At 35.4% G+C, this 14,620-nt stretch overlaps 1 protein-coding gene across 1 annotated transcript; it reads right to left on the bottom strand.

Moving 5' to 3' along the window:
• Positions 1-2,649: 2,649 nt before the first annotated feature.
• Positions 2,650-3,513, bottom strand: LOC131628395 (uncharacterized). Its single transcript, XM_058899221.1, has one exon. It carries the CDS (start codon positions 3,511-3,513, stop codon positions 2,650-2,652), a length of 864 nt encoding a protein of 287 aa, XP_058755204.1.
• Between the last annotated feature and the right edge of the window lie 11,107 nt (positions 3,514-14,620).

The raw sequence follows: 14,620 nt of genomic DNA, 5'->3' as shown, positions 1-14,620 counted from the left end.
TTTTAGAGGGTATCTAAGCAGATTGTTCCTAGAGTGATCAGGTTGTGATCAGTATACTCTAGAAGACTTAGAAGTTGTCTAAGTGGGAAACCATTGTAATCTTGTGTGATTAGTGGATTAAATCCTCAGGTGAGGTAAATCACTCCAAGGGGGTGGACTGGAGTAGTTTAGTTAACAACGAACCAGGATAAAAATCATTGTGCAAATTGTTTTTATCTTACAAGTTTTAAAGCTACACTTATTCAACCCCCCCCCCTTTCTAAGTGTTTTTCTATCCTTCAAAAGATACCTTGTTACCAAAAAAATCCTCATACTTTCCTTTGAACAAGGAAATAATGTCTCTCCACCAAAACGATTTTGATTTTGAAGCCCCCTCCTTCCTCCTCTTTCCCCATTAGCAACTATCAAACTAATATCACCGTATCGCGCCTTCAACACTTGGTACCATAAAGCCTTATCCTCCTCAAGAATCCTCCATCTCCATTTATTAAGAAGAGCAACTCACCCAATGACCAAGACCACCTTTCTCAAGAGGTAAACATAAAGTTTTCCAACTCACCCAATGAATCTTTTTAACTCCCTCCCACCCACCCCAAAGAAAAATACTTTGGATCCTAGTAATTTCTTTAATAATCCCTACCGGAGCTTTATAAAAAGAAAGAGTAAAAATAGCAAGGCTACATAATACGGATTTGAGAAGAGTTAAACGACCACCAAAACTAAGAAATCGCACCTTCCATGAAGAAAGTCTTTTTTTTAGCTTGATAACAAGAGACCTCCAAGTTGCAATCCTCCTCGGGTTAGCACCAATTTGAATGCCAAGAAAGGTGAAATTTTTTTCCTCCAACCTACATGAAAGAAAGTGACAAGAAAGTTCCAAAAAATTAGAATTAACATTAATTCCATTCAACTTGCTTTTATGATAATTAATGCCAAGTCCCGAAACAATCTCAAACGCCCTCAAAACCGATTTGATCGCGCAAATGTGATTCCAACTACCATCTCCTACTAACAAAGTATCATCCGCAAATTGTAGAATATCAATGGTACACACCCTAGTAATTTCTTTAATAATCCCTACCGGAGCTTTATAAAAAGAAATAGCAAAAATAGCAAGGCTACTTAATACGGATTTGAGAAGAGTTAAACGGCCACCAAAACTAAGAAATCGCACCTTCCATGAAGAAAGTGTTTTTTTAGCTTGATAAAAAGAGACCTCTAAGTTGCAATCCTCCTCGGGTTAGCACCAATTTGAATGCCAAGAAAGGTGAAATTTTTTTCCTCCAACCTACATGAAAGAAAGTGAGAAGCATGTTCCAAAAAATTAGAATTAACATTAATTCCAATCAACTTGCTTTTATGATAATTAATGCCAAGTCCCGAAACAATCTTAAACGCCCTCAAAACCGATTTGATCGTGCAAATGTGATTCCAACTACCATCTCCTACTAACAAAGTATCATCCGCAAATTGTAGAATATCAATGCTACACACCCTATTAATATCAAAGCTCATAAAATCCCCATTCTCCACCGCTTTGTTCACCAACCCCCTAAGGCCTTCCGCTACTATGACATAAAGGAAAGGAGAAAGGGGGTCTCCCTGTCTCAATCCCCTTTCTACCACAAATTCTTTCGTCGGGCTACCATTCACCAAAACCGACATATGGCTTGAAAAGATAAGCGCCTCCATCCATTTTATCCAAATATCGCCAAACCCCATCCTTCTAAGCATATATCTAAGAAAGCCCCAATTCACTTTATCATACGCCTTTTCAAAATCAACCTTAAAGAGAAGACAACTTTTACCTTCCTTTTGAGAAAAGTCCACCACTTCATTAGCCACTAACACACCATCTAGCATTTGTCTTCCCGGAACGAAAGCGCTTTGACAAGGAGAAATAATAGTATTTAGAACCTTCTTCAATCTACAAGCCAAAAGCTTAGATATAGCTTTGTAAACCACACCTACAAGGAATATGGGCCTATGTTCTTCCAATCCCAAAGGATTAGTAGATTTAGGTATCAATGTCAAGAAAGATGAAGTAATGGTTTTAGACAAGCAAGCCCCCGAGTAAAAATCATTAAAGAACTTCATAAAATCATCTTTAGTAAACATCCAACATTTCTTAATAAAAAGAAAAGAGAAACCATCCGGGCTCGGACTCTTCGAGCCATCATAACTCCACACCGCCTCCTTTATTTCTTCCTCCGTAAAAGGAATCTCAAGAGAAGATCTCTCAAATAACCCCAATTTATCGAAAACCATACCATCCAACACCGGTCTAGAGACCTCCAATTCTGCAAATTTTAAACCAAAAAAATTCCGGACCTCCTCCTTCACCTTCTCTACCGAAACCAACACACCTCTATCCGAGTTAAGAGGACCAATGTGGTTCCTCCTCCTCCTCTCCTTCATAATGCTATGAAAGTATCTACTATTTGAATCTCCATCATTCATCCATTTAATCCTCGATTTTTGAATGAGCATGTTCTCCTTTATTTTGAGATTCATCCAAAAATTACCACAAGCCTTCTTATACGAAGCCAACTCCTCAAGCCCTCTATCATCTTCATCTACCTCAATATTCATCACTCTAACATCTTCTTCTATCTCAAGGTCAAGTTTACCGAAAACCGAACTATTCCACTATCTAAGTCTATCTTTAATAATACGAAATTTCTCCTTGAGAATAAAATCACCACGGCCATAAACTTGGATAGCTTTCCATTCCTTTTCAACAAAAGGAATAAACTCCTTGTTAGAAAACCACTCATTGTTGCATTTGAAAGGTTTCGGACCCCAATTATCCCGATCCAACACCAACCAAATTGGGCAATGATCAGAAATATCTCTATTACCAATAAATTGACCCACAACACCCCAATCTTGAATTATATTATCCGCTACCAAAAATCTATCAATCCTACTCTTCGCCTTCCCATTTCCGACAAACCAAGAGAATTTCTTCCATTTCAACGGAACATCAACAAGCATACTCTCGTCTATAAACTTAGAGAACTCCCGATTTTCTATATTGTTACTAGAAATCATTCTTCCGACTCTCTCTTCTCGATCCTTCATCGCATTAAAATCTCCGCCAATCAACCAATCTCCATTCGAATGGGAAGATTTCAACCTCAATAAATTCCCCCACAACTCTCTCTTAAGAACCAACGAACAAGGAGAATACACGTTCACGATATAATAAATAGAATTATGCCGTCTAACTTTTATCCCCAAAAAACCCATACCTTTAAAGCTACAAAGCACCTCCATACCAAAAGATTTCCAAATAATCAACAAACCTCCCGACATACCTTCGGAGCTAGAGAACGAGAAGTCAAACCCCTCCGACCCCCAAAAACTCTTAGCAACGGAATAAGACACCAACGGTAGTTTCGTCTCTTGAATAAGAAAAATGTCTGTCATCCCTCTTTTGATAATATGACTAACCCTCCTTCTTTTGATTCTACGACCACCCCCTCTTATATTCATAGTTCCCACAATCATTGACAATTGTTGGTTTGCGCCGTCCCCCCTTCCTTTCTCAATCTATCTTTTTTCTCCATCTCCATAATAATATAATTGTAATCTTTGGTAGAATCCTTCTTCACCACTCCAAGATTAGAAATGGATTTCCAAATCTTATCCCCCACATTGCAATCTAGATTATTCTTTATTCTAAAATTGCTCCTAAGGATGTCAGATTCTTCAGTGTGATTTTCGTAGAAATTAAAATCCTTCAAACTTCCAGCTCCTGCCGAGATCGAACGTTCGGAAATGCTATCCGATGCTGTTTGAGCCTTAGATACCGTGCGAAACCTTCTGCCCACTGTCTTGTTTAAAACACTATCCTTCTTAATTAATTTCTTTCCTTTTGATCCCTTATCTTTGGTGGGGCCTACAATATCCAACATGTTTTTAATTTTCAAATGTTTCTTAAAAGACTTCCGCCTCACCTCCTTGGGAAAAGAGAAGTGAGCAGACTGACCACTAGTTCCTACTACTTTTCTAGAGTCAACAGAAAACAAAGATATTTCATCTAAACTATTCTTATTGGTACTTAGTTGGCCATCTGTCCCTTTACAAATCCTTAAAGCACAACTAAATAACCCCTGTTCAACCGCTATATCCAACGGACCATCACCCTCGGTCTCCCCAAAATTCACGTGGATATTCCCCAAAGGACAAGGAGTTGTTTCTTCCACCCCTTCCTCTTCCTGGACGTTGGAAGCTGAACCGCCGGTGAAACACTCTTTTCCTCCCTCCGGCGAGCCGCCGAGATCTCCATTAGAGTGCCCGTCATACCACTTTTCCTCAATATACAAAGAGTTAGAGCATCGCGACTACGGTTTAGACAAAACATAACCCACCTTGAAAAAACCATGAGTTTCTTCCTTCAAGTGCAACAGAAAAGGATGGCCATCTATAATCGCCTCCAGGTGTTCCAAAAGGGAAAAAGGAATAGAAACTCTTACCATGATCCTCACAAAGTCCAACCTGTTATCAGACAGAGATTCGGTCCCAAAGAAGATACATTTACCTGGAAATATCCTTCCAACTCAAAGTTAGTTTGCATATTGAAAGTTGTTCCAGGAGAGTGAACTTCCCCTACGAAAGCTTTCTTCAAACGCTGTAGAGAATCCTCCTTAGAAGAGAACAATAGCTTCCTCATCTCTTCCTTCCCAGAACCCCCGACTCTGTTAGCTACAATGTCTGCAAAAGACTTGCCCCCTTGAAGCCCTGTACTCCTTCTCTTCTTTCATAAACCCAAGCCTTAAACTTCTCATTACCTCTCCCAAAATCGGCTGAAACACCCTCCTGATCTCCTTTCCTAAAATATCTGGGTGGGTTTGCGTGGATCTTCTTCCCGTCGATCATCACGTTGTCTAGCCTTACAGCCAAACTTTTCAAATCTTCTACCTCATTGAATATTGCAAAGCCAAACCTCCTGCTCAGCTTGTTCCTTCTCGGGGATATAACAACTTCAACAATCTTTTCGATACATCCAAAAAGATTGAAGATCTCCTTAGATTTGATCCTATCAGGATATTCAGAAAAGTAAACAGACAAAAGAACGGAGTTAACAAATCCTTTCCCTCTTCTGAATTCCGGGTAAATATCCCATCTATCCACCAAATTGCAAAACTTCCTCTTGTTAACAGATCTCCATTCCATGGTCGAATAAGAAGAACAGATGCGAGAACACACAACCAAACGAACAACGAAACTCGTAACTTAACAGGAGACGCAAAGAGGAAAACCTATAAGCACTTAACAGAAAACACAGAGAGAAAACCTAATAGCCCTAAATCAAAATCAAACTTCACCTTCTTGCCAAGGTCCCTGAGCCCTAAATCCAGGAATTTAAACCGAAGACAAAATGATGAGTGATCCCTTTCTAGAAAACTATTAAGAAATCCAACGGAGAGAAGCTCGCCGATTTACGGCCACCGGTTACCGGAAATCGTCTCTACCGAAAATCGTCTCTTTTGATATCTCTTTTTAATTATATTTCTTTAAAAATATTTAATTGACTTTTTGTTAAAGGAGGAATCACATATTTTACTCAATGATAATTTGTTGAAATTTTTTATATCTATGCATTATTCACTTTAATTGATTTTTTTTCATTAAATTGACATTAACTATTTAAATATATAATAAAAGTTAAGTATTTCAACTGATGTATATTCAAGACATAAATCTTAGTCATCATTAATATATTTGACAATATTTTATTTAAGTAGGCATTATTTTTTTTCTAATTCAACTTAATTGATTTTGTTGGATTCAATTGTTAATGAATGAAATTTTTTAAGTCTTTTCATTATGAAGACCAATGATTACTCTTTTTTATGGTTTAATTCAACTTAGTTGATTGTGAAAAAAATAAAATAATTCAACTTAGTTGATTTTGTTGAATTCGATTGAGATTGATTATTTCATTAAATAATAATAAAATAAATAAGATTGATAGATTTATTATGATGTGTATAAAATAAAATTATTATGATGTCTGGTGATGGTGTTTAGTGATGGAGCAGTGAGGTTTGTGACTTGTGAGGGTGTTTGAGTGAAGAATGGTGAAGAGGGGAGAAGAAGGTGGGGGGATACGTGATGGAGAAGGAGACGGAAGATTCTCTTTCTATTTCTATTGCTTTTTCTTTTTTTCTTTTTTTTTTTCTGTTAATTTTATACACATTGTCGAATTGCTTTTATCAGTCAGTCGGTAGATCTGAAATTTCATTTAGATTGGATTTTGATTAATTTCACACAATGCACAAGGAGGTAAAAGTAAATAAAATGCACGAAATGCGATTTAAGTTATTTTTTACTTCTTAATGATGCAAGTGTTAACCTAAGTTGACTTTTTATCACTACTACAAAAAAGGTATTTAACAATGGTGGAAAATATATATAATTACGCAGGTCCTGGCGTTGTTATGTAGAGTGCTGTTGAAAATGTGTTACTTAAAATTGAAGGAAAATTGCAATCTAATACGCAGCGGAAATTAAAATTTTCCTTTAGTGATCCTTACGAATGAGCATGATCAGTGATAGAAATGGTTACCTCTTGTGGCGATTGAAACTTTTGATGTCGAATCGTAAGAGTGATCACGAGTGTTGATGAAGAGCAACACCTCTACTCAGTCCACACGAACAGATCCCTTTAGTCTCAATGCTAGCTGATACAAATGAAGGCTTTGAGTGAAAGAGAAGAAAATACGCCTAGGATTTCTCAGACCGAATTTTCATCAAGTGAAATGCTTCAGCACAAGGGTTCTATTTATAGAACCACTTGTGTGGGCTACAAGCTAAAAGCCCAATTAATGCTTCCAGCTAAAAGCCCAATTAAGCCGTATATCACTTAAACGTGTGGTACCTTACCACATTCCAAATTCACTTAAGTGCACCGTACCTTACGGTGTTCCTTACTTACTCAGTTTCTCATCAACCTGTCCTTATGTGTGTGACTCTGTAGGTTTTCGCGACGATGGCAATTATATTAAATCACACATTTAACACAATAAACAGTGAGCGATATCTAGCAACACATCACTGCTACCCAAGTCACGTGATTTGATAAAAAATATTTCCGTGATAATGCTTATGTGTACGATTATCCTTTTGCCCTTATGTCTATATTGAACACAAGGCATTGATCGTATCACCCTTGTCTAGTTCAATATTGAGACCTTAAACATTTATCCTATTATGTAGGATGGGCAAATTCTAAAGGTAGAGAAAAACACAGAAAAGGGTGTTTGAATTGGGTTTTTAATAAATTTCCTTTCTTTGGTTTCTTGCGCAGAAGCTTAGGAAGCTTATATTTATCAGAAGCTTTCTTTGATGATTTATCATAAACTTAGTGTTTTTCAGAAACATTGAGCTTTCTTCCAAACCATAGTCCTATTATCTTCTGACTAATGATGATCCAAGTAAAATAACTAGAAGCAAACAACACATGATATATTCTGGTTCACTTGAGAAATTCTCAAGCTAGTCCAATCCACCGTTCCGAGGTGATTTATCCTTGAACTCGAGGTCTTAATCCACTATAACCAAACTGATTACAATTGCACGGGCAACCGTCGATGACTAACAACCTTGCACGGGCAACCACTGGTGACTCACAATACAATGCACAAGCTACCAGCAAGTGATAACTACAACGAAATGAACCGTTCAGTGATCTCAATAGATATAACGTTCATTTACCTCATTAGAGTCTTGACCTTCACTCGGTCTTCTAATAGGATTTCCATAATGACGCATTATCATTGTCTTTTTGAGCTTATGATCTTCACTCGATCTCTCAAGATACCATCAACATACAGTTGATAAGGTTTTTTCTAACATAATTCCTTCTATTAAGAAGATTACACAAATAATTTAAGCACATATTGTTTAACATAATTATGAGCAACAAATCTTATGTTTAAGCAATTTATATAAAGAATCCTAGAACTAAAACACAATCTGAGCAACAACTCTTGTGTTCATTACATTGTTCTACAATGATGTATATGATAATATGTTGGGTAACATCTTATAGTGTTCTTCATTCTTCATCTTCTTCATTGAGCAAGTTATGAGCAATAACTCCTTGCTTCTTTTGATCTCCATCAAGAAGTATGTGATACGAGTTGAGTAGCATCTTGTAGGATCTTCATTCTTCATCTTCTTGTTGAGATTAGCTTTTGCATATCAACGTAGGCATTAACATCAACTAATTAACCCAGTAGCATTTCTAATTGGCGTGAGATTCAGCTTCTCTTTAGATACTTCTTAATCAATGGCTTGTGAATTTTTATTCCTTTTATGTATACATTGATTCTTCTATCTCCATTTGTTTTGGTTGAATTTCATTCAAGACAAGCAACAACTAACAACTGCAATGACAACAACCATTACGACAGTGTGAAAGTTAGCATCATGATAAGTGCAACAACAACTTATTCAGTTGTCGTCGACTTTGTTGGATGAACTGATCTTCTTTTTATAGCTTCTCAAAAGAGAAATTGGAGGGCAAGAAAATCCTTTTGATTTCCAACGGCTTGATCATAGTGGAAGACAAGATAGTATGCAATGTCCATCCTTTCTTAGTAGTGGTACGAAACATTTGTCTGTACCTTGTACCTTGTACTGCATAACATTATCTTCTATTCTTCTTGAGCTTCAGAGGCTCACAACATGAGTTGGAAGAAGAGAAAATAAGCTTTGGATTCTTCAGAGCTTCAAGTCTTTAGAGTCTTCATAACCACGTCTTCAGTGTCTTCAACCCTTGGTTTTCAGAACTATTTGTTTTCAGAAACTTGAGTCTTTAGAACTTGAAGTCTTAAGAGTCTTCAGAACCACGTCTTCAGAGTCTTCAGAGTCATACTTAAACCAGTAAGACGTCAAACAAACAAGAGATTGACATATCATATTGAGTACTTAAACAAGTCTCAAGAAAAAAGTCAATTATAAATAAGTAAGACTTAGAACCAACAACAAATTAACATCTCATTATGAGTACTTAAACAAGTCTCAAGAAAAAATTCAAAATTAAACAAGTAAGACTTAGAACCTTAGGAATAAACATCCATACAAGTAATCCTGATTCATCAATCAAACAAACAATCATAAGAACTAAATGTTCACACCCCCAATCCTAAGCATGCAAAGGATTATACTTTACCTTAATCAAGGCATCAACAAGTAGCACATAGAAAAGCAATAAGTCATGCTAAAAAGTAATATTAACATGCATCTTGAAAGGAGAGAAACAATCTCAAGTTGAAAACTTAAAATTCAAGGAACATCATAGCCAATCACAAAGTCACTACCTAAGAAATCATGACAAAGTTCAAAGATGAAACTCAAAAGAGTTCATGCATCCATACACCAAAACATCTAAACATATTTACAAACATGGAGGAAGGATTGAGAATCACATTATTAGTTTCACATTAATAAAGTAACAACCTAACTATGATAACAGGGTATTCATAGCCCTAAGGTGTGAGAAACTAGCATAGCAATGCAAGAGTTAGCACCACTAAACACATATGCAAAGCAAACATGATTTAACAATCAAACAACTTGAAATATGCAAATTACATCCTCTTAACATGCTTTAAGTTCAACCTAAACATAGAGGCATCACATGAAAAAGATAAGGTAACAAGCCTAAGCTACAAACACAATTAGCACACTTCACAATTTTAAGGTGAATTACATTCAAATTGTATCCCTAAGTCTAGCTTCAAGTAACTACCCAAGCAACATGTTAAAACTCCAAACATTGGCTCAAAGGATTCCAAAGAATCATATACACCATTTTGATATTCAAATCATACATATGGTTCAACAACCAACATCAAGTTTCAAACCAACAAGCTAAAAGCTTAAGCATGTTCATGTTACAACATCAAACATTTAGGTGATCAAACAATCATGGCATAGCAGTAATATGTGTCAAAATATATTATTCAAGTATCTAATCAACACCTTAAGGTCCTTACCTAACAATGCAACAAATAAGCTCACAAATATCAAGCAAACAATTCAACTAGTTCACTAGCATTTAGGTAACAACCACCTTCTAACACTTATCATACATGCAAGTTTCAAAAAAACTGACAAGTATTTTATAGCATGGAAGCAACTTGAACACATAATTATGTCTCAAAGCTTAGAAAAGTATAAAGAATCCAATCATCAAGCAACTAAGTCAAAGAGTAAGCACAATTCAACAACTTGTATCCACAAGACTAGTTCAATGAAGCATGTTATCCAAATGATCAAAGTGACAAAATATTGATTAAAAAATCACAATGAGGCAGAAACTTGAAAAAGTAGCAACATTAAATCATGGTTCAAAGCATAGCCAAGTTTCAAGTAAGCGGACATCAAGAAACTAAGTCAAGGATTTGGCATACTTTAACAAGTTTGGGTTCACAAAGCTAGTTCTAAGAAAACATGTCATATAAATGATCAAAGTGACCAAGGATTGGTTCAAACATATCACAATAAGGCAAAAACACACTCAAGAAGCAACATAGCAATATGTCTTAAATATTTAAGAGATATCACAAGTAGAATGATCAAGTGACAAGTTAACAATTAGGCATACATTCACATTTTGTCACCATAAAAGGATTAGGCAATTAAATGACACATAATAAATAAAACATCAAGGAACGACCTCTAATGTGACCTAAAGATTCACACCAAACATACATCAAAGCATGGATAAATTTAAAGTATCAATGCTCAACAACTAGGTTAACAAGATAGGCAATCTTCAATAAGATACATCATAAAAGTTCACTTTCAAAAGAAGATCCAAAAGGATTCAAATGATTGCACAAAAATCATCAAAGCATGTTAAAACATCCCTATTTACACACCTAAAATATTTCCCAAAGATATTGCATAAATTCACCCCTTAACCCCTTATGGACACAAGCAAAAATCCAATACTAGGCATACAACAAAGTTTCACAAGATGACTTAAACAAAGTCTATCAAAACATATCAAGATGCCTCCAAAATTTCATGCTATATCAATCATTGATTTTTTAATCATGGTTAAAATTTTTCCTAAAAAGCTTTCTCAAATACATCCAAACATTTTGAAAAAGCGTAAGAGCGTTCCACTTGTTGTTTTATTAGAATTCAAATCTATCATTAGTTTCCAGTGAAATCACCTCTATCACCATGAAAAACAATACGAACTTATGCCCTAACTAATCAAAGTTCATCAAAACAACCACAAAGAAAAAATATAAACCATGCCTACAAGATTGTAGGACTTTAGATGCAATGTATGCTACTAAATCCATACTGAAATCCTAGCATGAAGAGGGGTCTTGAAAGTTTGGAAAACTTACTTAGTGGAGTAGGTCCACTGCCCCTCGGATCCACACGAAAACGGTGAGAAAAGTTGTAGAACTTGCTTCTTGATCTTTAGAAGAAAATTTCCAGCACGATTGCAAGCAAAAATTTTAGAAATATTCAGATTTGTAGTTATTTGTTCTTGAGAGAAGAAAGATAATAGAGTTCACTATTTTCTTGAGAGCTTAGAGTTTTTGTCTGAGAGAGAGAAATGAAGGTAGCAAAGGTGAGTCTTGTTAGAAGTTGATGATGGTTGAGAGAAGGATAGAAAGTTTGTTAGGGTTATTATAGTCTGGTTAGAGGAGAGATAAGTGAGAGAGTTGAGAGTGTGTGTTGAGATATTTAGTGTGCGTATGAAAAATGAGGAGAGAGAGAGAGAGAGAGAGAGAGAGAGAGAGAGAGAGAGAGAGAGACTTATTTGGTGTAGTAGCAATGAATATATAGGAGAGTGTGATTTGATATGGTGTAATGAGCATAGTTTGAGCTAATTATTTTATGTAGACTTAGTGTGCAAGTTTGGTAAATTCTCTCATGCATTTGTGGCAATTTCAATTTCTTCTTTCATGCATGCAAGCTTTTGTATGGTCATATGGATTAAATAGTATGATGTGGGCTTTGGCTAATATGCATAAGGATTTTACTTATGCAGCATGCATAAGCCTACATAAGCCATTGGATCATGTTTTTAATCCAGTATTGAGTATTGAGTATTGAATGGTGAGTATTAAGTATTGAGTAATAACAATTGATGTCTAAAATTTGATCCCATGATCCAAAGGTCCATAATAATCTATGCATGGTGCATAGATTGTTATCTATGCACGGTAACTGCACCTGTATGATGTGTATACTAGTATGGTGCTGCAAGCTTCACGCAAATACCTTATATTTTGACTCATGATAAAACAATCACCATGCAACCATTTTGTAATCCATGTCCATGATGCCATATTTTCTCATGCATAACTCACTCCTCACATCATCATTTCACTTTAACTTGTTATCATCATAAAGAGAAAATGAAGGAGAAGAAGATCGATGTTGGAGATATCTTGAAACACGGCTTAGATCAATGTGTAAATCCACCTTGAAGTGAAGACATCAAGCTGACTTGAATAACTTCAGAAATTTTCTTGGTGTTGCCATGTTGACAACTTCAAGTGACTCATTTCTAATGGTCATATCTTGATGTATGTTCACTCAAATGCTAACTTATTGAGATCAATGGAAAGAGGAAAGATCCAAGAACAATTTTCATGTTGGTAATATTTTTAAAAGATCCCTAGTTCATCATGTAAACTTCCTTCAAAGTCAAGCACTTAGAATGATTTGGAACTTTACAAAATTTCACTAAGTGTTGAATTTTTGCCAACATTGAACCATGAACTTTCTCCCTTTCATAACTTTTAATCCAAAATTCAAATTGAAAATATTTCTTCTACAAAGTTGTAGTAGGAAGCAAGATCTCTAGTTCTATACATTGGTTGCATAATTTGAACAAAGAATGGGAGAGACATGACTCTTGCAATGATTTTTGTGGACTTAGAAATTTATTAAAATCCTAATTTTCTTGATTTCTTGATTCTCTTGATTTCTTGTGACAAATATGGATCAATAATCATAAAATAATGAAAATGTTCTTAACAAACTCATGTTTGACCCAATTTAATTACTAAAAATTCAATTGTTGACTTTGTGTACTAGATGAATTATTGACTAGTTGAATCAAACCTCGAATTTTGTCAAATTGCAACCCTTGAGACTTTGGGATAGCTCATGATGGACATGATGACACGTTGTAATACGGTGGGAGAACTGACTTTTTGAAATATTGCGGATAGCAAGAGTCACCATCGACTTTTATTTTATTCAATTAGGAAAGGCTAAAAGAACAGGAAAGACCTTTTTGAAAGAGATTGAGTTCGGGAGGTAGGTTATGCAAAGAGAAGGTATTAGCATCCTTTGTATCCATGGTTATCCATGGGCTCTTAATTGCTTAACTCACTTTTGAATTGTTTGTTTTGTTTGAAAGAGTGTAGTGTATGTTTAGAAAAAGATTTGAAAAAGGACTTTAACTTGTAAATAAGTGTAGCCTTTAAAATCGTTTTGAAAAGAGGTGTATGAAAAGTAATTTTGAATTTTTTATGAGCAAGCAATTAAAAGATACCTACCCTAAGCTAGTCTTTCTTGTTCTTTTCCTTTCATTAAGGGAAAGAGACTATCCACACCATTAGTTAGTGGGAAGTCCTTTCATTGGATGTGATCGGGTCATCGAGGGTCATCGTTTTCCATAAGGCTATCCATACCATAAGAAGGGTAGGAAGTCCTATGTATTGAAGAGAATAGTCATAAAAGGAAACTAGTAGAGATACCTTAGCATTCGAAAGGGACTATCATCAAGATCACTTATCATAGGCAACATTGAGGGACGAGATCTTTGTATGATGATTTTTTATTCGTAGGCAGCAGGTTAAGGTATCCCTACATCCGAGGGACTTGACTATTTAATTGAAAAGGAAACATAAGAGAGGATTACCCTAAAGGTGAGTGTGTGCAACAAAGTGATTGATTAATTTACTCCTGAAAATTAGGGTTATGCTAGGTTGTTTTTAGTCTTACCATACAATCCTATTCAATTTCTAACAATTAATATCACAGTTAATTTCAGCATGGAAATTAAAGGCAGAAAATAAAACCTACGCTATTACAAGGCTTCGGGGAGGGGGAATTACAAAACCAAAAACCGGGGAAGGTGGAAAATAAAAGGCAGAAATATAAATCTACGTTATTACATGGCTTTGGGGCAGTTACAATAATAATGAAGAATTGAGGCGAAAATAAAACCCCAGACTATTACAAGTCTTTGGGGCAGTTACAATCATAATAAACAGAAAATAAAATTTACCTAATTACTATTACAAACCCAAGGCAAGTACGATGAATAAGACAGTATAAACTCGAAGAATCGAAACGAAAATAAAAAGGTTTAAGAAAAGCTTAAGATAAAAACCAAGTGTAAACCTAAAACAAGTTAATGGACGATACCTACCTAACCTACATTTTTAGGGGTTTCTAGGGTTTCTTGGATTAAGGCTAAAATTCATTTTTAAGCCTAAAATTACCTAATTAAAAAAATCAATTTTAATTATAATCCTAATTAGTAAAAAAAACAAATTAATAAACCTAAAAAACCCTATTAATTCACTTATCCTATTAATTAAAACCAATTAAT

This window comes from Vicia villosa, unplaced genomic scaffold (genome assembly GCF_029867415.1).
Source record: "Vicia villosa cultivar HV-30 ecotype Madison, WI unplaced genomic scaffold, Vvil1.0 ctg.000451F_1_1_1, whole genome shotgun sequence".
NCBI classification, from domain to species: domain Eukaryota; kingdom Viridiplantae; phylum Streptophyta; class Magnoliopsida; order Fabales; family Fabaceae; genus Vicia; species Vicia villosa.
Note: the sequence above shows the minus strand (reverse complement) of the source record. Positions and strands in the feature narration are given on the sequence as shown.